The sequence below is a fragment of the Apteryx mantelli genome, chromosome 7 (assembly GCF_036417845.1).
Source record: "Apteryx mantelli isolate bAptMan1 chromosome 7, bAptMan1.hap1, whole genome shotgun sequence".
Classification (NCBI taxonomy): Eukaryota; Metazoa; Chordata; class Aves; order Apterygiformes; family Apterygidae; genus Apteryx; species Apteryx mantelli.
The window spans coordinates 42,268,268-42,293,123 of NC_089984.1; the positions used below are offsets into that span (position 1 = coordinate 42,268,268).

General features: G+C 39.0%; 1 protein-coding gene across 1 annotated transcript in view; it reads left to right on the plus strand.

Moving 5' to 3' along the window:
- Positions 1–24,856, plus strand: part of DOCK1 (dedicator of cytokinesis 1) — a 310,679-nt gene that overhangs the window by 16,682 nt on the left and 269,141 nt on the right. Inside the window, exons 2-7 of the mRNA XM_067300378.1 lie at positions 7,670–7,753; positions 12,798–12,838; positions 15,581–15,636; positions 16,650–16,746; positions 20,648–20,796; positions 24,028–24,163. Of these exons, the coding sequence (XP_067156479.1) occupies positions 7,670–7,753; positions 12,798–12,838; positions 15,581–15,636; positions 16,650–16,746; positions 20,648–20,796; positions 24,028–24,163 (563 nt within the window). The remainder of the gene's footprint in view (positions 1–7,669; positions 7,754–12,797; positions 12,839–15,580; positions 15,637–16,649; positions 16,747–20,647; positions 20,797–24,027; positions 24,164–24,856) is intronic.

The following is a 24,856-nucleotide window of genomic DNA, read 5'->3' on the forward strand; positions in this document are numbered from 1 at the left end:
GCCAGTATTGTCCTTAAGCTGAACTAGTTCCTTCCTCTTGTCAGTGTTTAACTCTTTTTCCTTCCTTCTCCAGTGCAGACCTTGATGCGTTTTATGCATAGCAATATTGAAGATTTTGCAAAGGTTTCAGGTAGAGCCTGTTTCAGATTTCAGTTAATTAAAAGCACGGGTGTCCTTCCTTCAGCTACACTGAGGTGAGGTCGGATTAGTGCATGCTAAAGCATGGTCTTTGTCCTCTTTGAGGATGTTGCTGACAGTCCAGCGCAGCAAGATTCGAGTTACCGCTTCTTAGTGTCCCGCAAGGAAGTGCAGCCTTATGAGGCAGAGTCGGGGTGCGCGGCGGTCCGAGGTCGTTGAGCAGCTTGACCTAGTCAGAGTGATAGCGGAGGAGCCGGGAAGAAGACGGCATGCGTAGGTGATACAGCTCTGTACCAGGAATCGGGTGAGGGCAGGAGTCAGGCAACTAGTATTAGTTTTATTCTTGGAAAATGAAGTCTGTGAAGAGATAAATAATAAGAAAGAGGTGATGGAATTGTGTGAAAGCAAAAGTGTCCGTGGACAAAACTTCAATGTGGTGAAGCTGCTCCTTCTGAGGGACAAATTCCTGTTTTGTGTTGCAAGTAACAGGGAACATGAAAGTTGCCCGAATTGAAGGGAACATTGTGATTCTTTTGTTTTGTGATTCTTTGTGATTCTGTGTTACCACTAGACAGATGCCAAGACATCTGACTCTGGATGATGATAGCTATTTTTCTAAATTGGCATCTTGCTTTCCTACAAAAGCCAGTTTCCTACAAAGCTTGAGGTGGTATGATTACTTCTTGTATACAATGTGTTTCAGTTAATGGATTTCTTTAATATTAAAAATTGATCTGGATTTTCTTGATTGGTTTGCTTGTTAGTCATATGTTATAGCACATTGTTAATGTTTTTATAGTCAATAACTTTTTCTTGAAATTAGTTTCAGCTTTATGCCCTTGGTACTCAGTGTTTGAAGTACTCTGAATACACATTAAGTGGCAAGCAGAAGGAGAGGGAAACCTGGTAAGAGGGAGTTGGTTTCCTTATTTTCAGGGAACTAATAAGTGTCTCGCTTAAATGTTGGGAGGAGCAAAACCAAGAGCCTGAACAAATCTTGAATAGGTCCAGAACTCTCTTAAAGGGTTTGACTCATATTTTTCTCTCTTTATTAATGAAGAAAGAACAAGCATGCATCCTTTTCTCGATTGGCTGACTGGAACTCTGCCCGCAGGACACAGCAGCAGGGTAGTCATGCTTCGGGAAGGCAAGATGGTTTAGGCTTGTGGATTATTGTGGATTTTGACAATTGTCCTCAGCTCATTGATTCAGGTTGGGTAGTGAAAAGAGGCCAAATGTGTTGCAAAACATCCTGCTGCCTTGTGTTGCCATTTGTTATAAAACCTGATGTGGTTAGCTGTGCTCACCCAGGCTTGGGTGGCCCTTGGCTCCTTCTGACCCGCGCTCAATCAGCAGTCGGTGTGGCACCGGTGGCTAGAGTCTCTTTGAACTGCAGAATGCAGCCCTGGGAAAGCTGGCTGGGTTGGTTGTTGCAGCTGTACTCAGATGTTGAAATGAGATGGTAGTGTGTGGAATTTTAAAACTGCACTGTGTACAAAAATGCATTTTAGTAATGGACTTTTTCTTTGCCGTATGCTTTTGGGTCACACTAACAATGGAAGTTGGGACCTTCCAACGCAGTCCATACACCCATTTCAGCATGAAAAAAGAGGATGATGCAATCTGGATCGTATAAATAGTTTCTTAGGGCTTCTCCCTTTTGTTTGGAAATATCATCTGGATGTTCACAAAAGATGAAAAATAGCTGGAATATTGAGGAAAAAATTGTGAATCCAACTTGGCAAGATTAGAAATGACAAAAACGGGGTGACCTCAGTAATGTGGGAAGAGCAGTACTCTGTGTGTGTATGGAGTAGGCTTACTTAACAGAAACACAGGTGCAAATCTGCATTCCTGAAACTTTGTATTTTTTTTTCTTTCTTACCCATTAGCCTCAGCTGTAAAAATCAGAAACTTGTCAAGGTAAGTAATGGAGGACTAAGGAATTTCTATAATATTGAAAGCACTACTTTCCATTTAGTAGAAAAATGAGGTAAATCTTCAGATTTCTTTTATTTTTAACACTGAGATGGCCTCCACCTCTGTAGTTTGTCTGCTTTTATGGAAAAAGTGTAATTATCTTTAGATTTTCTTTTAAAGATGGTATAAAATAAAGCTGATAATGTGTTAAATGTAGTTTGCTCTCCTTCCAGAGGGTGAAACAATTAATGTAGGTTTTAATGCAAAGTAATTCCAATATTGTACTGCAGCATTTTTGCGTTATCTTAAGTTATCTCAGCCTTCATACTCATCTTCACTTGGAGAAAAGCTTTTTCAGTGTTTACTGATGTTACCTTTGCTTGCTTTTTCCCTTTCTTCCTGTGTCACCTCTCTAATTCTTCTAGTGTTGCACTTCCCATTTTTCTAGTATGCACAGATTAACGAATGCGGTTCTCTATAGGTGTTTGTTTTGTATTCTGTAGTAGTAAATGGATTTTTACTGCAATTACTGTAATGCCCTGTTCATTGTTCCTTTCTCTATCAACTCCCAGAGTTAAAAAAATAAAAAATAAAAAAAATAAATTGTTGTTTCTATGCCCACACTAATCCTTTGGCTTTGGCATTTCATTACTTTTGTATAGGTTTGCTTTGTGGTTTTATTAGAAGGAGGGGGGAGGCAAGAACAGTTTTTACTGGAAGAGTTGCTCAGTCTTTATGTCTGAAAGCACAGCTGATGAAGAAAAATATCTTTGGTGATGTTGCAATGTAGCTCTCAAGCACAGAATAATGCCTTTTATCCTGCTGTGTACAAATATGTGAGATGACTTTAGGATGGTTTTCGTCTTTGATATATTTTTTTTTGTGTTCTTGTTGACTGTTTCCTTACCATCTTAGTTCTGTTCGTTAAAACAGCATAGCTGAAACTCCAAATTCACAGCAAATACTGTATTTGCTGAATGCTTTTCAGCTTTCATGTCAGCTAACTCCACATTAACTAAGGAACAAATCATAATAAATCCATCTGCAGCAGTCCTTGTTCAGTACCTATATCAAGAGCCGCAGCAATTCTTCATTAATCAGTCTCCTGCAAAATTACTAGATGCTTTTCCTATTGTGAAGAGGTTTGGTTAATTCCATTTTTATCAGCAGGTTAGATGTAATACTGCACCTGAAAGAGTCTGTGCAAGCCAATATGAGCATACTTATAATATGGTTGTCAAGGAAACTTGGTATGATTTTACAAATATAGAAGGTCCCCACAACTCTCGATGAAATCAATCACAGTTAATGATGCCTAGAATAGGAAAATAAAGCTCTGTATTTCTTTCTGTACAAATTTGTGACAATACTGTTAAGTATCATCATGGTGGTTGTTGTTTTCTACAAGCCAGCCTTTTAAATGTAATTAAACTTTGGTTTTGGTAAACATACAGGTGCCGAGGAAATACGTAGCTCGTGCCAAAGGCAGCAGAGGGTAACTGCCCCCTTTGCCTTTCTGAAGGTCTCTGCCAGGGTGAGTAGTCCTCTATTCCCAGAAGGGTTAGGAGTCGCTTTCCTGGAAGTCGTCTTTATAGGTGACTCCCTTCCTCACTTAAGGCTGACGTCTATGTACTGAGCTAATTAAACAAGCCATATGAACCTGCTACTTCATCTGTGCTGCGGACCATAATCCAAGTCGACTGGCGTGGCATCGGGCCACAAATGCCTGAATTTAATTCTGTAATACTTCTGTAGAAAGGCAGCATGTTAGCTCAGGAAGGAGCATCCTTGAGCTTCAGTTGCTCTTGGTATCTCTTGAGCACGGTCTCTGAAGCTTCTTGTTATGGATGTATCCCCTTAAGGAGAAGAGAAAATACATTTTAAAAAGTATTCTTTTAAATGATAAGCAAAGAGAGTGGTTGGTTGCAATAGAGAAAAAGCTGAAATTGCCTTTTGAGCTGAGGTTTATTAGAGAAGAAAAATGTCTGTGCAGATTCAGAGCATCAGGCTGCTGTATAAGGCAGTGTTAACCAAGAGGTTAACTTGTGCTCTCTAGGTTTAGCCGTATATCTTTTGGTGCTTAAGTAACCATCCTCCTTATAGTGCATGTGAATCATCAAAGATTTTTCTAAACCAGTTTGAGACTACAGAATTGCGTTAACAAAGCAGTGAGCCTTGGCTCCTAACTTAAGCGCAATGGAGGGGCCTGCGGTTAGGTGGTAAAAATATTCCTGATGCATCAGTTACCTTAAAACTCTCCAAGTTAAAAACTTGTCACACTGAGGACTGGATTTTCTAAATCGAGCAAAACTTTTTTTTTTAAGTAAAAAAAACAAACTTGGAAGTTATAGTTCAGGCTTTTAAGTATTTTAAATGGTGACTCAAAATAGAGTTGATTAGACAAAATGTCTTGTAAGCATACCAGTTTCATACTTTTTTCTCCAAATTTTGGCTTTTTCCTGAATTAAAGCCTTGCTGTTTGCTCTACTCAAACATTTTATGTCATAACGTCTTTTAAATGTCTCTGTAGGTTTAAAAAAAAAAAAAAATACCCTGTGGGTGAGTGAGCTGTTAGATTATAGAGGAGTATGCAGAGTAGCTCAAGCCTTATTTTGTAATCGCAGGGGTGGAATGCACTTTAGAGACATTTTAGTTGTTTGCTTTATCACCTCTTAATGCTGCTGCAAGTTGAAAATGTGATTTAGGACAGGCATATTTTCATTTAAATTTTAAATCAAACCTTTTCTTGGTCACTGCTCCTCACTGGGTTCGGTTCAGGTTGGGGGGAGCTGCTGTGAGCAGTAATTACCATGCGATGGCTGTTTGTCATCTTGTTTGAAAAGAGCTGGTCATTACGGTGAAGTTCCTCTTGCGTGACCCTCCTCATCATGACAGACACCAGTTAGCACTCCTGGATATGAATTTTAACGTCTCTTATTCATAGCTGCCTTTGATTCTTAATGTTACTCAGTTTAAGTGTTGTAGAAATGGCTAGCTGAAGTGTGGATTTTGTATAAAACTGTCTCAATGTGTCGTAATGTGAATTTTTTTGACATGGATGTCTGGTACTAGACAGCCCGATTGCTTGGTGGGGTGGGAGGGTGAAAGACTCGAGATGGGTTTGCTGTGGACGTGGTGAGCAGCCAGCGGTGCGGCTGGCTCTCATCGCAGCTCTGAGCGTTCAGCAGCTCCAACTGGTCTTTTAAAGACCAGACATGTGGATTTAGGTGTTGAACTTTAGCTGTCCAAGTTTGAAAGCCTCGCTATTGACTGTATAACTTTGTCTTTCCCGGTACACAGAAGAACTTAACTGAAAAAATTTCTGATGCATGTTATCAAACAGGCTGTCCCTTGTGCTGCTGGGTCGGAAGCATGCCATGTATTCATTATTGTTAACGTTCCTCTGCCCAGAACAGTTCAAAATGTTAATTTTTGTTAATGCTTTTTCACAGGGCACTCTTCTCCTCCAGAATAGCAATTATGGTTTTGAAATACTACACTTCAGATAGCTAGTAGGGAGCGTTTTTTGTCTTTTAATAATGACAAAGTTAACAAAAAACATTAAAACAGGAATAACTAGCTTGGCTTGTTTTGATGTCAATAAAACTGTATCACTTCTGAAAGCCTAAAATACTTTGGTTTTAGTCTCCAGTAGAATTCAGCTATTTAACTTCTGATAGTTCCATCCCATCTCTATTCTTTTTACCCTAAGCTCTCTTCGTGCATTTGTTAGAATCCTCTACTGTTTGCCATGTCTTCTCTTGTTGTTTGTCGTCTTTTTTTTATATTTTTTAATTTTTGCACTCATTTTCTTATCTGTAAAATCTGTTGTCTAAAAGCAAGAAGAGTACGGCGGAGAGAAAGGATCAGGAATGCATGTCGTGTATTCATTATTCCTAACACCGTAAGTTGGAACTGGATTAAATTCTGGGGGACAAAAATGGTAGTTTGTGGAGACAGAAAATTAATCTGTAGTGTGAATTCTTAGCATGCCGATCCCCTGCCCCGGCCAAACCTAGTTTACAGCACGTTTCTCAGTTAGGTGTCCTGTAAAGTATTCTGGGCCTTCCTAATTTCAGCACTCATAGTTTGCAGGTTTTTTGGGCAAGAATGGTCTGGGTGTTTAAAAAAACAAAAAGCAAAAAACTCCTCATGTTGAATATCTTCTGAAGATGACAGTTCTCACGTCGCTTCCTTGGTGGTTATGCATCTTTTGCATTTGAGCTATCTCTGGTGTTATGCCTGGCTACTGCTTTTCAGGGCAAAACAACTTCTATTCTTTCCAAAACGACTCCCTGGCCAGAACTGACCTCTGGCAGGGTGGGAGCGATGCAGAGGTTAATGGCTGTGGGGTGTGAGTAATTTCCAGTGGTCGCTTCCAGCGTTTGTTTCTGTAGGCGACTGTTGCAGGCTGAAGGTGTGCATCCAGGAAGGGTTCAAGGAGGAGGAGGAAGATGGGCCGACGTAGGCAGAGGCTTGCGCTTGTTCTGTGGAGCAGTGATTCGCAGCCTCTCCCGTGGGAGTTTGCTGTAAGGAGCTAGCTGGGACTCATGGTACTCAATAAACTCACTTGTGAAATGTACACTGCGACCCGGTTTGCTATAGATGCATCTAAACCAACCTGAGAAGTTTATCACTTAGTCCAAAATCCTTTCTTCCACATTTTAGGTCTTTAGTATTGATATTAACTGCAGGCAGCGTGAATGTACTTCAGCTATCTCTTAAATGTTATGCCTCTTGCTGTTTGTGCTGGGTGGTGGCACTCCAGGCTTTTTCTGAACTGAGTACTGGAACAAGGCGACAGTTGACATTTTATTGTCATTGCTTGTGGTGTTTGCAACGCTGAGCAGTTCAGAAGCGTCGGCAAAACAAGTGCGTTTGTGGTGGTGCTTGCCTTCAAGCAATGGAGGGGGGAAAGGCCAAAAAGCTCTTCTATAGTTTGGATTTGATTGTTTATCCTGTACCCAGAAGATAGGTTAGTTACAGGAGGACACTGTTGGACACTGTCAGGGCTTGCTAAGGTGTGAAATATGACAGCTTGGTTACAGTATTATAAAATGAGGGATATGACTGATCCCTTCCAAGAATATCGTTGGATTAATGCATTTACTGCTGGCATTTATGAATTCTTAAATCCTTTCATTTTTAAGTGTAGTATTCATGTAGTAAATCTATGAAGTGTGACTGAGAAATTAATCCTTAATATTATTTATAAAGGTGTGAATTAAAGCTTTCTAAAAACACTTTATAGGTTTTTTGGTGTGTTAAGCTGACAGTGAAACAGTGCAGTTTATTGCAGAGCTGCATAAAATCGGCACAAAATACTGGAAGACAGACAAGTTCAACAAAATTAATTGAATGTTTTTTTATGAAGTAAAGGTATTATAAATGGAGTGAAAGACTATCTTTAAAAAGTAGATGTGTGGCTTTTTTAGGCTTGTTACAAGGGGAAGTATTAGTGGATTTAAAAAACTTGACCAAATATAGCCAGATATTATACCAAAAAATCGTCAGTGGCAATAGTGAGTAATAAAATCGGGTGTGTAGAGGGGGGAAAAAAAATCTTTGAAATTATGTTGTCTGTGCTAATAGCAGTATTTTCTTTGTCTAGCTCTTTACAACTATGACGCAAGGGGACCAGATGAACTCTCTTTACAAATAGGTGACACTGTGCACATATTAGAAACGTATGAAGGTAAGCTTTCAAAGGTTGCATCTAGTAACATTGTTTTTTGTAATTTACGTTTTCTTTGGACTTTATCTTCCTGTCCTGTCAGGTGATGAATTGCTTGCTTCTTGCTAAGGGACAAAATGCTATTTTTAATGAACGCGGAATTAACCAGTGCTAGATGTGAATGAGCAAGCATGTGGTAGATACCTGATGAATAACCATTTCCTTTTCCATGAAAGATGGATGTTCTCACAGCTTTATTTATATGGATCAGTTGCAGCATCTATTATATCGTTAGAGAAATGATAGATGTTTTCTAGATACCCTCAGATAATGCGAAAGAGCCTGATTCTAAAAGAAGTTTTAATCTGAATTTGAAAGTCACCTGGGTTCTAAATTATTTATCTCTCTCTCATAAGATGGATGTGTGTTAGTGCCATTGCCTGATTTCAGGCTTTTCAGATGCTTTGCTCGTTTTGATACGAAGCTGTAGCAGCGTTATATGTACCAAAGTCTTTCCTCCTTGATCCATGTAAAAGGAAACTTGAATACCGAGTTTGGTAATCAAGGGATTGTGAGAATTGTCACATCTTTCTGCCCTTGCTTGATCCAGTACTGAACCAAGTAAAATACTGCTCTGTATCGTTGAATCTAGATTTTATGGCATGCTGTAGTTTAGAAAGGTATAAGTAACATGGTGAAAACAGTGAACTCTTTGTTTAAAATACTGTAACAGTTTTTGCTTTGAAAATGTGATTTGCTTTAATATGTTGGTTTAGCTTGTTTGTTTCTCTAAATATTGATCTTTTGTTATATCTCCATGGTAAACTTGTTTTCCATATCGGCTTGAATAGGATTTTTATTGTTATAGCTACTAAAATAAACAATGTTGCTCTATCAACGGAAGTAGCTAAGTTTACTCATCACTACCTGCCAAGTGACCTTTCTCATTGTTCTTGAGAATATTCTTCTAGAATTCAGCTTGCCACAGTACTAACTTACCTTTGACACTGCGCAAAGTAATCTTTCCATTATGCAGTGTTATATGCTTTAATAAATATCTAATAATGAGCAAATTTTAAATGCAAACAAGATGATTAAAATGTTGTTTTGCAGTTATATACTGTAGATTTATTTAAAGAATGTGAGAAACTTTGAATCCTGAATAGCGTAGGTGACACTTACCCTGTCGAATCATGAATGATGCTGCCTTAATGGGACAGTGGAGATGCCTCATTTTTCACCTAGACTTGAACAACAGAAAGACCTTTACACTCTCATCTAATGGTTGTTAGGCTTCAGGCACATGGGATGAGTTCATGTTAAAAGAAATGCAAATAAATTAGTGTTCTTCCAAACATTTTATACAACGATTAATCATTATGTGCCTGCTGTGATGGGAAATGAGATACCATAATTCTTGCCTCTTTTGTTCACAGAGCTGCCATTATTAGGTAATTATTTGAGCTTTTTGATCTCCAAGTTCTTCTACACAAAATATGCGTAGATTGTGCCCCAGGAGGTTTCTTAGCATCTGCACTAGTTTTACTTCCAGGTGTCCTAATGGGAACTCCCTGTCATCACTCCTGTCCATGTCGGGATCCTGTTCCGCTAGGATGCAGTGGAATGTGCCAGTCTGAACAACCCCCCCAAATAATAGGGCGGTGGGACAGAAAGGTCATTTGAAGAGTCAGGGGAATGACTTTGCAATAATAAATACAAACCCATAAGTTTTTTTCAAATTACTTGAATAAAGATTAAAGTATTTCTTTTATTAAAAATGATGGTGTCAGCCTTTAAAAAAATACCAAATACCTTGTCAAGGTAATGGCATAGTAAATAGGTGCAGTATTCAAGAGAAATAATAGCAAGTGCTGAGTTTTTCCCTTTGCCTGTCTTTCACAACTTGAACACACAGGTATTTCATTGGTCCCTTTTCTTGTTTGGGCATTTACTTGGATGCATATTTCAAGCCATTAAATCCCATAATATTTGTTAAGGGAGTGGCTAGAAACCCTATAACACAACTAAGCCACTTAAAAGCTCAGGTCACTTTGGAAAATATTTATGGCATCAGCCTGTTTTCCTCTCTCTGGCATTTGTGTGAAACTATATTTGTTAATAAATAGGAGAATCTGCAATTCTGTGCTATGTACTTTAAGTGATAGACATTAGGTATTTGCTCTGTTTGCCCTCAAGGATTGTTTTGAGTATTTTATATATATTTTTGACTTCCAAAAGCCCAACTACGGAGGCTTCAAAATCAAGAACTGAAGTTATGGAGTGCCACAGTTTTAGCTGATATGTGCATTTGGATACCTTTTCTGATGTTATTAACTTGCATGTGCACACACATCCCTCCCCTGCCTTTTACCCCTTGCTTTGTTTGGTGTGGTGGATTGGATACCACTCGCCTAAAACAGCACTTATCTGATACTTGGTTTTTTCCTTTTTGCCTGGAATCTGATAACAAACCAGACTTATTGTGCTTTGAAGAAAAAAAAATAATTTGTGACCTTAATGTAAATAATTCACATTTGTGAGAGACTTAGTCATCTTTGCATTGCTTAGCTGCGTGTAGGAGAACTATCATCATGTAACAGAAAACTAAGAAATGGAGTAAAGTTTTTGTTTTGGGTAGTCAGTTGGAGATTCTTTCTTTCCCTCCTCATATACTTAAATTACATAGCCCTTAAGTGATCAAGGCATGACTCAGTGCCTTCAGTGGCATCAGTGAGTTTAGATCCTTGAAAATCGGACTCCCTATTGCATGGTTACGGGCTTGATATCCAGAAAGAGGAACATTTAGGTGGTGGCTGCCAGTGAAAAGCCTGGCTGGACTTGCCCAACTTCACTGGGACCTCTGTGACGGAGTGGGACTGTAACCAGTTTTCCAAGGCAGGAGACCCCAAGGTTTGGGCTGCTCTCTTACCTGCAGTCTCATGCATCTCTTGCTGCTTGCTACAAAGCTTCTCTAGCAAAGAAACTGGAGATCCTGTAGAGATGCTTTCTTCACTACGTAGCTTTTTAATCTGTAGGTGTAGTGCAGTGTTCTGAGTTGGACAGCAGCTCAGCAGATAGAGGAGAAGGGATTGTGTAATTAAAGAACATACAGTGCATGTGAGCAGAGGGTCTGAATTAAGGCAATTTTAATTATGGGGTTTACCAGTTTAGAAATGCTGATCTTCAGTCTTCCTGTAACATAACTATAAAATGTAAATTTCTAGGTACGTTCATATAAAACTGAGGAGAAATATATGAATTTAATCCTTCAGTAAGACTGCAGACTTGGCATGCCTCTGCCACTTCAGCTAGTGGAGTGAGCACTAGTAGGAATTCTTTGTCCTCCTGTTTTGCACCTGAACCAGAAACTGGACACTCATTTTGGCTACAAGCTTCATCGGTGTTTGCCAAAAGCAATGGACAGGTGAGATGTAAGACCGTTGCAGCCTCTGTAGGGAGGTGAACTGTGACAGCTGTAGATGCCAAGTTGAAAGAAGATAGTGTTAACCATTGCCAGATGATGATGGACAGGGTTGTGAGGCAATGCGACGTCAAGGAATCAGAGTACCTGCTGCTTTGCCACTGGGAAGGAGACTGAAAAATCCTGCGCACTTGAGACCTTCATTTGCATTTCTGGTCCCAGGGTGTTGACTAATGAATTCTTCAGCCTTGAATTCTCTTCCTCCCCAAAGGCTTAGTTGTTAGAGTGGGCCTGGGTGGTGGTGGTGTGTGGTGTTTTTTCTCCTCCCTCCTGCTCCATTTTGATCCCACCCTGCTCTCCCCCATGTCCTGGTCTCTGAGAGGGGCAACACAACATACGTGCACATGCTTAATTATACCTGTGAGCGCTGCAGCTATGTATGGCGGTCTGTGTGTAGATCTGTACTGAACCCAGAGAAAATGCCGCTGTCCTCTGAAAGCTGTGGAGCACCGCTTTGTTCACCCGTGGTTTCCCTGAGGTGCTGAGTAGGATGGAGTGAGCCGTGATGCAGACAAACTGCAATATAAAATGTAACATGCAAGCTTGCAGCAAGTCAGCACCAAACTGGGGGCAGTATCCACGAGAGATCCCTTCTGCTTTGTCTGGCGCGGTATCTTCTGGGAGATGGAATTAGGGTAGTTTGCAGAAATTCTCTTTGTTTTTTGGCTACCCAGCTGCACTGCAGTGCAATGGCCTGAGAGGCACTAAAAGCTGTAATGGTGATTGCTCGCAGATGTGTGGTGAACGGGGGGCATGATAAATGAGATTGCCTCCCTGTTCTCCAGGCAGGGTCCCTGCCCTCGCGTACGTGGAGCGCTTTACTGGGCGAGACGAACGGTGCGGCAGCAGCCTGCTGCGGGGCAGGGGCGCGCGGGGCCGTCTGCTCGCTGGCGCCGCTTTAGGCCTCCTTGCCCGGAGACCTCCAGAGAAGCGTTTAATGGTAGGCGCTTTTTTAAAAAAAAAAATAAAAAAAAATAATAATAAATTGCTTTTCTGAAGCTGTTCTGACACTTCAGTGCAGGTTGATGCACGTCCATATTCTCGATACCGCGCGGGGCCCCTTCGTCGGGGCTCTCGCCCGCTTTCGTGTCTTGCGGCATGGATGCCGCTGTAGATCCCAAAGCGTTTTTTGTTTTCCGTTGAGATGACAAACGGCTGATCTATATTTGAAAACTTTCATTTGTGGAACTTAAATAGGTTTTAAAATCGAACTAGTCACACAGTAAGTCTTTCTAATGCTAATGCCCTTAAGTTGATTTTGTTTATGTTGGTAAATTACTAATTAAAGTGAAATTGACCTTACTGGAGAATGACGATTAAACGCGTAATGTGAAATGCCGTCTCGATTATGTAGTGTTCTCCATCAGCCTGTACATCATCGCGCTGCTTTTATAGCTTTTAAAGAACGCTTTGTTTAAGCGAGGCTATTAATTCTACGGAGAATTGAAATGCAGTTGGATGTTTTGTGTGTATGGGGGGGAAGTGTGATTGGGAACAAAGTTCAGGTGCTGGCGAACAGAGGAGGAACAGCTGTTAGGTGACATTAATAAACCTTTTAATGCTTTTCCCCCTTCTTCCTCCTAGGTTGGTATAGAGGCTATACACTAAGAAAAAAATCCAAAAAGGTAAGTTGTCCTGTTGTAGGAGAGCGTTCATTTTCCTCTTGGACAAAGACGTATTATGTCATTGGGTGTGTTATGTGTTTATTACAACAGAGATGGGACATGTGTTACATTACTACATGGTAACAACTTGGCACATGTCCGCTGATCTCTAGTGACTGTTTGTGTGCAGTCTGAACCTGGAATAAATGAACTTTTCAAGTGAACTGAACTGCTTTCAGTGAAGCCTGAAAGCTGACTTGCATGTCTAGTACTGTGGCAGTGTGAGTGTGTATTATGTGCGGTCAATATGGAACGGTTGATGTGCATCAGCTCGTTTACTGCAATAACTTGTTTAGTCCACCGGAGCCTTTGCTTCACTAAAAAGTTAAGAACTTTTACAGAACTTTACATTTTAGTTGGTCTGTTTAAAGGCTGATGGCTTGCTTCATGTTCTGTTAAATAATGCATTACTCATAAAATGCAATTGCCTCTTGGAAAGTGATAAGGAGATCTACATTGTGATTTTCAGCCATTCTCTGTGAGAGATGGAGTAATCTTCTAGAGTGTAATTTTTGCCTTGTTGTTAGGCTTTAAGCATACATAAAGGGCTGCTGTTTATAGCAGTCTTTTTTTTGGGGGGGGGGAACTAAACAGCAGAAATACTGCTTATAATACTGCATTTTAGTTTTTAGAGTTTTATAGCAGTAATTAACCAGAATTAAAGATTTGTATTTCTGTTTCCTTTGTCATTTCAAAATGGAAAACCCAGCATGTTTGCATACAGAATTGAATTTTGAGTTGTTTCTGTGTGTGTTGTAATTTTTTGAGATATGCCTATTTATTTATTTTTAAGGAAATATTCCATGAATATGCCTTATTCAGCCTAAGCAGCAATGACGAATTCCTGTTGGCTTAAATTAATTCCAGGTGTTGCTGCATTTGCTTGACTGCAGCTAAATGTAGTTGGACTTGCTTGTTTTTTTCCCCCTCAGGCTAAAAGGAAGATTATACAGTGGTACTCTACCTACTTGCAACCTTTAAAATGTGAAATTTTGATAAAATCCTTTAAGTGTAAGGTATCCTTGCCCATATCAAATGGGAACAGACAGCCCTTGTGTGACAGGGTGAATGCGTTGCTGCCCGTGGTGTGAAACAGGTTTGCCCCTCACACGTACCCTTTGGGATGCGGACAAGGATGAAGCAGAGCATGTTCCTGGTTGCACTCTTGCTTTGCCTCTGCCTTTTCCATCCTCTATTTGCCGCTTAAGAACTGGAGCAAAGTAGCAGACCTTCCCCTCCGTATAGCGTTATAATCTGGATTTCTTGTTTTCTGTCTCCTCTTGGCTGGCGCACTGAACCCTTCAATCACCTGCGTGTTTGTGCCTTGAGGTCCTGTTCCTTCCTTGTTTTCTCCTGAACTTCTTGTTCTCTCTGTCCTCGTGCGTGGCTCCTGCTTGTGGGTTGCCACTGTCTGCACCCTTCCCCTCCTGCTTCCTGTGGCCCTGCTATACTTGGCACGTGTTAAAGCAGCAGCGGGGCAGGTTAAAAACCAACTTTATTACTGAGAGCTCACATACTTGAACTGACTTCTGTTCAGGTCATATTTATCACCTACCTTTGGAAAAGTAGTTGAAGTGATAGTTTTTTAGTAAATATACTTCTATTATATAAAGCAAGCTTTACAACTCTAGTGCTGGATTTTAGTCTGCTGTTATGCACACAAGTATAGTTTTTCTGAGAATGATGCAGAAAACTAGAATGGGTAATTTGTGCTCCCTGCCCCTGAGTTTGTGTAGCATCCTAAGGATTTCTTTTTTGCATTCCCAAGTAAGAAAACTGAACCACTAGTTCTAAAAGATGGGATATTTTCTCAGCTTGACTTGAAATATTTTTTTAATATGTGCTTGCACTGTTTTGAAAACATTATTGTATTTCTAGAATCTTGAGATAGAGCATATTTTTTCAGAAAAGCAGTATTGGTCTTTTGAAATACTGTTGATCAAAGAGCTATTTGGCTTGCAAAGCTAATGGTAGGTTGGTGATATGAGACAGTATATAACAAAATTAAAGTCTATATACTGTAGGTTGCAGTGAAGGATGATTGTGTGCTGCACGTGTGTGCAGCTGTATTTATTTCACAGCAATTGAGCCAGGCAGCCCAGTATCGTGTGATGTTCTCACGTAGTGTCTCCTATAGCTGGGAGCCTCTAAATGCTGGGAAAACACTAGGAGAGAGAAGCAGCATCTTCTAGTAGGAGAAGAAAGCTTGGTTAGACATGAGAAAAAACAGGCAGCAGGATTTGGGGAGAAATGTCACTTTGAAGAAAACTTGTATAAAGTGACTTCATACTTTCAAAAGCAAGTCTACTTTAGTTTGACTCTGTCAATCATCCAGGGACCTGGGGAAACTAAGGCAAACTGTACCTTAACTGAGCGAGGAACCACTCCTTTGCAGGGCCGCTTACAGCAGGGTATCACTGCTGTTTTGTTCAGCGTTGTGAAGATAAGTTTAAAAACACTGAATCTCTATTTTTTTCATTTTTACTGATGTTGCAAAACCTTCCTGAAAGGACATACAGTACAGAACTTAAATGTTGTAAACTTAAAAACAAAAGCGTTCTAATCGGATGCTGAAGAGGACGTGGGTGGCTCTCTGTGCACACCTGGCAATGTGTCTTGGCAGGTTGGTAGGTAATAGATAATGTTACGTGCATCTGGTTACTTAAAATAATTTTTTCCTCTCTCTCTCCTTCCCTCTCAAAGGGCATATTTCCTGCCTCTTATATATATCTTAAGGAAGCAATAGTTGAAGGAAAAGGGTGAGTTTCACTTGAAAGTCATGAAAACTCATTTTCTTATTTGTGTTGATGTAATTTCAGTGCATTCATCAGATGGGCTCATATTTGTTTCCTGTTAGTAAAGGATTCTGTCTTTCAGCAAGGAATTGTTTTTGTTGTTCTCCTGCTCCTTTGCCTGATGTATGTGGCTGTGGTTCGGGCTGTTCTTTGTCATTTAACAGCTGATAAAGTTCAGGTCCTTACATAGATACCAACCATTGCTGGACATGCCTGTAAAAGTTCATAAAATTGATATAAAAGATTACTTAAAAAATGGAAAAACAAAAAAAAGTGGAATGAAATTAATAAATGATTAGCCAGGTATGAAGTGGAGTGAAACAGGATTAAAATATTTTTTCTGTGTGCCTGATTTATTTTTATATGCTGTTAAATATGTAAATGATAAATCTACTAATCATATGATTACTGCATAATGACATCTTTCTTGCTGATTACAAAACTGCCTTTAAGTACCCTACTTCTGAAATATTAAAAGATCTAGCTGTTGTTTTAAAATTATGTGCGACCCAAGTTTGAAACAAGTCACATGGAAACTTAATGGTAATGACTTGCATGCTTGAATATTTTTTAAGACCAATAGTTTGAAAAACAACCGTGCTTTGCTATCATGACATTGTGTGCTGCGTATCTGGCGTTCATCTTTATGGCTTCCTGTACAATTAGTATTTCGGTAACAAATGGTATGGCGAGGTATGTGCCAATGGCCTTACCTTGTGAACGTGGAAACGCAAAAAATTGCTTGAGCTCAATAGCATGGTCTCAGCCCACTGAAGTAGCCTTTAAGTCATGTGAAACAGGTATATGCTACTTCTGTATGTTATGATGTATTTTTTGTGATGTTTTAAATTTATTATAAGTTATGTTATTTTGAATCATGTTATTGAATTGGTTTTGGAAATGAGCAGTTGCTTCTTTGAATTAAGTAACTTTGGGTAAGATGGCAAAATCATTCCTAACTTCTTTCTTCTTCTAAGCCAACACGAAACAGTTATACCCAACGAGCTCCCGCTGATTCAGGAAGTTACCACAACGCTACGGGAATGGTCTATAATATGGCGGCAGCTATATGTTGTAAGTATTCACGCAGAAAACTATTTACGATATTATGTGGTTTGTGTGAAGAGTGGTGTTCTGAAAGTTAAGATGGGAAGTGTGAAGAAACTGTTACTGACTTTCCCTTTCTACTGCCTCTGAAGGCTACTTCAAAAGCAATGTCATAAAGCTGTTCAGCGTCTTCTGTGTCATGGCACAAACCTCAACTGTTGCTTTTGGGCGTTTTCTCAAACACTCTGCATTTCTTCTACAGAAACCTGATTCTGCTTAGTGATACCTTGATCTAGCAGTAATTTGTTGAGTAGTTATGGCTGGCTTGACTGAAGATCCTTTTTCATGGGGTACTGCAGCTTGCAGATTATCCAAAATACATTGGCTTTTAAAGATATTTTAGATTTTTCTAAGTCTGCGGATGAGCGTATTAAATGAAGGAAAGTCAGTTTTGAGAACAGTTATCAAGTCTGTCACTCTACATTATGAGAAACTTGAATTTCCAGTGTCAAACTTGTGGGTTGAAACCTCAGTCTTTGAAAATTCACCAGTATAGATCTTTACCTGGCAGTATTCTTGTACTTAAAGTTGATTGTTTTCAGTTTATCCTGACCTTACTTAAACTTAATGCCAATTATTTTCATATGCTGAAGTTTAAGTAGGCATGTGTTAATGTCTCCATCTGATATCTACAAAAATTTGTAAAATTCAAAGCTGTGTTTTTACATGTGCTTGTCTTAAATAAGAATATAGTCCTAGGATTTTATAGTAATAAACATCTGCATTGATGAGGTAATAGAAAAATGGGGGGATAGAAAAATATAATAATCAGGAAAGTACACAGATGAAGGTGTTCATAAGCATGGTTTAAATAGTGTTCAAATGTACACCTAAAATGCAGTTCAAATGTAACTAATGTTATTGGATGCAAGGTACCCTAGCTCAGACTTCTTACGATTTCATTGTGCTGTTACACAATGAAAGCAAACAATTTCAGATTCATATTGTTTTGTTAAAATAGGGTTTAGTGCAAAATCCTTATCTCTTAAGCATGTCTGAGATCTTACTTTTACCGTAAAAGTAGTTATGTAATGTAAAATGAATGTTTTACAAAAGTATGTTGCTGAGAACGTGGGAGAGGAGGCTATTACTCTTAACATGGGGAAAAACTAGAGATGGCAGGAAATGAGAACTTTCTATTTTTTCGTGCCTGATTCATGCCTGGTTTACTTTTAAAAGATATTTAAAGGTGGACAGAAACCAGAATTTCTGAGCAGCTGATGCAATATCCATTGCAGCTAGTGAAAAGGTTCCTGTTAACTTATGAGGCTTTGAATTGCATCCGTGAAAATACAGGAAAGAGTACTAAAAACATAGTATGTTGGAAATAATGTAGTGTTGAAGTAGATGAAGGATAATACGTTATATGAGGGGAGACAGAGGGAGATTGAGAGTTTTAACGTGGCATGATGCCAGAGAGCTGATGCGTTGAGGAGCGAGGAAGAAGTGAATGGGGGCAGAAGCACACTGGGAGGCAGAGAATCTGCAGAAGGCAAAATATAGAAGAGCTGGAACTAGGTAAGCAAAGAGGGCCAAAGTAAGGGAGTTTTTGAGAGAGATCCCTAATATTTTCTTCAGTAACTCCTACTTGGGCTGTAGGACAGTGGAAAGCTAGAGCTGAGTAGATTCAGTTGTTGGTAAACAGCATACTGACCGAACTGGCAAACTTTATCTGCGTTTACCCCGGTTCCACTGCTCTGTGTTCCCGAGAACAGAGGATTGCCGTCTGACCCTAATACCGTTCTTGGGATTACTCCGAGTGTGAAATCTGATATTTCTTAATGTCAGAGAAATATCACCTACGTGACTGCGCCAAGCTTGGTTGCTATGCCTGTACGATAAGCAAGGAGGGATAGTAAAAGACACAGTTGGAAGCTTTCTTGCCAAATTTCGTGCGTTTTTTCTTGTAGCAGTAATTTTTTATGAAATTATAAAATTCCCTTAATATAGGAATCACTTGTTCTGACCGTTAACACACACGATACAAATGAGATGCAGCATTTGCTTCTATAAAGAAACATAAGAGCTGAACAGTGCTGCTGTGCTCTGTTAATAACTTTGAATTTGAGAGCAGATGAGGTGCGATGCTACCAGCGGCCTTGGTCTGGGGAAGGAAAGTGTTCCAGTCCCTGTCGTGCTCTTAATACGAGTAGGCAGATCACTTGGAGAGTTTGTTTATAGCTTGTATCTCAAGGATGTCTGTACGGATTAACCGTGTATGGTCAACTGCCCAAAGGAGGCTTGGTGCACTGGGATTGCCTTTTCAAGGGGGATTTGCTTGACGGGAGGTAACAGGCTTCAAATCGGTCTGTTTACAGACTTTAGAAATCATCTGAAGCCATGTGATCCCCATTCTTGCGTATCAGAAATCATTAAGCTTCCGCATTTATCCCAGAGTTCAGTCCATAATTTGTGTTTGAATAATGAGCAGGTATCCAGGTTTGATTTGCAGATATTAAAGGAGGTGCCCTGTTCCTCATCTTGCTAGATTGTAACTGCCCGCAGCACGGAAAATGGTGAACCTCTTTCTTTTTTGGATTTGTCTGCCTTTAGCCTCCAGCCGTAGGTGCCTGTTGTCTTTCTCTGCTACATTAAAGAGCTTTTAGTAACTGGTATTTTCTCTCTGTGAAGGTTCTCACGCGCTATAATCAAGTCAGCTTTTTGATAATCTGAACAGACTGAAGTCTTTAAGTTTCAGTTTGGTATTTTTTCTCCTTGTCTCTGCGCCTTGTGCAGTTTTTTGTTGTCTTTATATATAGCAGAGAATTGTAATTTTATTTTAATTATTTGGTTATTCCAATTGTTTTCGGTCAAATAAGGCCTGGGTATAGTCCGAATGGAAGATGGCTGTGCGTAGCCTGAATAATTCATTGATGCAGGATGCTTAGGAAGATGCACTCTCTTTTAGAGTGCATTGAACTAATGGCTTAGCTGGAATTTGAGAGTTATGAAGATGGTAGGGGGGAGTTTCTGGGTGAGAACAAAGCGCTCTGAGCCTCAGTTTCTTCCTTGTCTCCAGGTGTCTCACAACAAAAAAGACGACTGTTGTTCTGTTCAGTGTTGTTCATGTGCCGCACTAAAGCTGCGTCCACTGTTTAAGCCAGTGTGTCCAATCCTGTTTTGCGGTTAAGGAGTCAACCTTTCGTTTTACAGTGGATGCGGATACATGGATGTGCATGCGTGCACATAACTAAAACGTACTGGAAAAGAGGCTTCTCCTGTTATAAGTATGGAACTTTATCTTCCCCTGTCCTAGCTTAGCGGTATGTTGCTAAAGAAGGTTTGTGTATGCTGCTGTGCACTGCTTTAGATCCATAGTTCCAGGCCTTATGAACAATTAAGGTATTTGAGTTGCTGTGAGGTTTTGTGCTTACTTGCAGAAGGATGGAAAAAGTAGGAGTTACCTGTGGACTTTTAAGATACTGAGGAATTTTAAAGTATTATTCTGAAGTTTTAACTAGAAAAAAGGTTCTCTAGCAGGGATGATGCACATGGGATACTGCAGAACTTAAGCTTCTTGCTGTTAGTTCACCATTTTTAGTCCTGTTCAACTCAGTATAGTGGATCCTTGGATAAAATCACTATATAAACCAAAAAAGGATGTCTTTTATCTTGAAAGCTTGTTCTAAATAGATTATGATCCAGGTTTTAAGGTAACGTAAATATAAGCATTTACATTTATTTACATACCTGAAAGATAGTACAGGATTCCCTATATTTGGTGTTCTGTACTAGGGAAAGTTGAACGCTAACTGTAGATTTTCACCCTTTTAAACTCATGTTTTATAATTTTAATATACCATATCTACTTAAAAGATGCTCAGTAGACTTTACAACTAACTCTACCCTTTTTTTCCCTTCCAAACAGCAAGATAACAGAGAAATGTTTCGTAGTGTACGGCACATGATATATGATCTTATTGAATGGCGATCTCAAATACTCTCTGGGACTTTACCGCAAGATGAGCTCAAGGAACTGAAAAAGAAAGTGACTGCCAAAATTGATTATGGAAACAGGTTTGTGAACAGTATATTTACAAGTGTTTCCATTTAAAAACAAATCAGCTTTGTATTACATATTAGCTATCAAGTACTTCTTACAGGATTCTTTTACTCCTGTATTTATGCAGTTGTAATAGTAGTATAGTAACAGTCTTTAATAGCAAGATAAAGAGGGAAATTGAATATAGCATCTTTTAAATAGAGTAAAATTATAATATACAAAGTAGAATTCACATATTATTGTCACTTGCTTGATGACTATCAATTTGATATCGGAATAAAGCTGTGATTTTTAAGGTCAGTTGAAAAGCAGAAGTATTGCCTCCATTTAAGATGTAATTTAAACTCTGCTTGCTTCTGTAGCATATAACTGTTGTTGCCTTCTCAAAACCACCAGCTGTGTGTGCCCTGAAGTTACTTATGCTGTAATGTGGTGTTGAAGGATTTGGCTCAGAAACAGAGTTTAAATCACTGTTTCTCTGGTTATGTTGTATGCAGCTTGTACCAGAAGATTACCAGACAGATTTAATAAAAGAAATATCTATTTAACAGATAACAGTGGAAACTGAAGTCTTTAAAAAAAAAAAAAAAATTACAATAATATAAGTTGCATACATCAGATATGTTAGTAAATTAAACATGTTAACTCTTGATTATGGGATAACTTCCAAACAGGCATCTGGATTGAAACAAAATTATTTTTAAAAATACAAGTTGTATGTCGTAAGTTGTCTATATGGTTATGACTTTCCCTTTAAATTGAAAGTGAGGAATCATACCTTTCTCTCAAAGAAATCGTGAAATTGTTTGAAACAGAGTTTTGAATACTGAAAGAAAGAGCACTGTAGTATTGTGCACCTGAGGACTGAAATTATTCAGCAAACCAATCTTTAAATGCTCTTGTGATGTAAATAATTCGTCAGATTTGAGCTATTTGTGCTTTATTTCTTAAGGACTGCCCAGCTTGCAATATTTCTGTTCATGTATTTTATCTGCAAAAGCCATAATTAAAAACAAAAACAAAAACCAGTAACTCCATTCAGTAAGTAACTTAGCATTTATAATCCAAGATATGGACTGTTGTACCCCAGCAGACAATTAACCAGATGTTATTGATATTATTTGTTTGGCTACTGTATTTTACCATCTGGCTAAGGAGTTGGTTAACGTTACTCTGAATAACCTCCAGATGCTCAGTGTTCAAATACAATAGAACATCTTGTGCTGTGTTTTATATTCATAATGTTCTGATGGACTAATTAAGTGATCAGAACATTCTCTGTAGAGTATGGGAGAGAACTGAATTTGAACTTCTGAGTAAATATTCACAACTAGAAAGATAGCATATCTTTCTAATGTAGTCATATAGTCACTCTTGTCTAAAATGAACACAAGTGATGATTTCAGTATCTGGACGGAAAGAATTCGTTATGCATTTCATAAATATTTTCTGTTCTAATTAGAATCCTAACTTTTCCTGTTTTGTGAAATACTGATTTGTAAATATGTTTTTCCTATAAATAAAGGCAACAATTTCATTGTGTATTGTTGAAATACCTGATGAAGTGAAAGCAGTCTTATTTTTACTTTTAATGTGCATCTGAAATTGGGTCAAATAATTTTGTTATGAAAACATATTTCTTGTTCAGTTGCAAGAAAACTGCAAACAAACTGGGACAGTTAAGAAAAATTTCATTTTTTTCCCCCCTGCAAGTGTCACTTGTATGTGAAAGGATAAAATAAAGAAATCAAAGTAGAGCTTGATCCTACTTATCCGGCAATCTGTGCAAATGTTCTTGTCCTGTTTGCGCACAGTAGGCTGAGTGATTAGTCATTTTCTGAGTATCTTTTCATCTGGTCCAGCTGCATGTCTTCTGCAGAAGGACTCTGCTTTTGTTCATCCGGGCCATACAGTTACGACACCAGTAACCAGCAGGTGTATCCCCTGCTCTGGCTGCTGTCCAAAAACCAGTAATAGGGAGCAAGAAGATTTTGACTGCTTTTCTCTTTGGCTTCAGTGGCAAAACCACTTTCTCACCAGAAAGTTTTTTCTGAGCTTGATGGTCCAGGGATGCTTAAGAGTTTTGTGATGCCCAGGTCCAGTTAGAGCAGAGCTTAGGAGGTGTTTCTTAATAGGCTGCTGCAGCGCTCTGGGACTTGTTTGAGTGATGCTCGTCCACTTTTGAATTAATGCATTGCAATTGAAGAGTTTTCTATACTGACCCTACTCCAGGCTTTGTCTCAAACCTCCAGGTTTCCCTCTTGTTAGGGAGTGGCAAGGAGTGATCCTCTAAGTCCATAAATGTCTTCATCTGCTAAAGCTCGTGTTATTCTTTTCAAGTGATTGCAAGTCATGTCCGAAGAGGATTTACTCTCAGATAAACTATGAATCTCTGTGTGGCATATTAGATACTGCAAGTTTGAATTAAGCTCAATGATAAAACATTTTCAGCAGCACCATCATGAGAGGTGACTACAGAATTAGAAGATGATAACTTTTGGGACCATATGTATTGAAAGGGAATTGGTGATCAGTCTTAGATAAGTTAGGTAGACAAATACAGATCAGCCTAAACTTGAATCTTTTATCTGCTGCCAGTGCGGTATTAAAATGGAAAAATGTGGAAGATTGGACTTGATTATATTCTTGGACTTGATTATGAGTAGATTTGATTATGGTGGAAGCCCTCTTTTCTGTGGAAGACATAATGGATGTTAACAGCATGCTGATAGAAATCTTGCTTCTGCCTTAAAGAGAAACATCTTGTGTGTTCTTGTACTTTGTGGATTTTTGGGAAAACATGAATATGCCTGTTCAGGAGGAGACTATGAAACGGGATGCAGAAATGAACTGACCAATTTGCATGTGGTGTGACTATAGATGTTTGTTCAAACTGTCAGATGAATCGGAGGAGAAGACAACATTTCTGGCAAGTTTAGTTGTTTAAGAAATTGCTTCCCCAGCTGTTCCGCTGTTTAAATTAGGCTTTCTGTTTTTCCTCTGAAAGGGATGAGGAATATTCATTTACATCAGTTCTGTGTGCTGTGTGTGTGTGGGAAACGTGACTTCAGTCAGGAATGGGTATCTCATGGGTTGATAGCGTGTAAAATTGTTTTATGATTTATCAAATAACTTTTTCTAGCCTATGTCAGGTGTGCATGAATTTCATGTTAAATGCTTGGCCTTTTTTTCCCCAGCATTTGCTTGAATATTGTTGATTCACAAGTATGTTTGTTTTTGTATAGAATTCTTGATTTAGACCTGGTTGTTAGAGATGAAGATGGCAATATTCTGGACCCAGAGCAGACCAGCACAATTAGCCTTTTTAGAGCACATGAAATAGCTTCCAAGCAAGTTGAAGAGAGACTGCTCGAGGAAAAAGTAAGATACACTATGCAACTGTAGCTATTCTTTGAAACATAACTCTTATAAACTAACTGATTGCTGTTGCGAGCGTTAAGATTGAAGGAGTTGATATGTTTGTGAAGAGCTGTCAGGCTTAAATTCTGTAAGTACTTGTGTGTCTTGGGCTGTTTGATTACCTTTTTTCTTCCTTTAAAGGATTGCTTATTAGGATTTACAGTTATGATGTATCAATACATTGTATTAATGAATCTGCTAATTTTGTACCTTAATATGAGAGGTGCAGAGACTACTGCCCATGTAGCAAATGTGTATCTTTGGTTGTCATGAGGGGTTATTTTTGAGAATCAAGTAGAGTACTTGCTCATTATGTTTTTGTGATTTTCAGCATGCCAGTCCTGAAAATTTGTTTGTTCAATTACAGGGAGCAAATTTAAAGACTTTCTCAGACTTAAGCAGTCAGCTTCTTTGCAATTCAAATTTTATTTTTTAAAATAAAACAGGTTTATGTTGTAAAGAATGCTGCCAGTGTCAGGAACGCGGTATTGCTGAGGAGGGGCTCGTGAGTGCGCTAGTGCAACTGAGTGAGTTACTGGCCTGTTGAGCTGTAGTGCGCCATATACAGGCGCACAGCCCATAAACAAACTAGGTGTAAAAATACGGTAGTTCAAATCCCATTTAATCTCTACTTCCATTCTAAACTAATACATT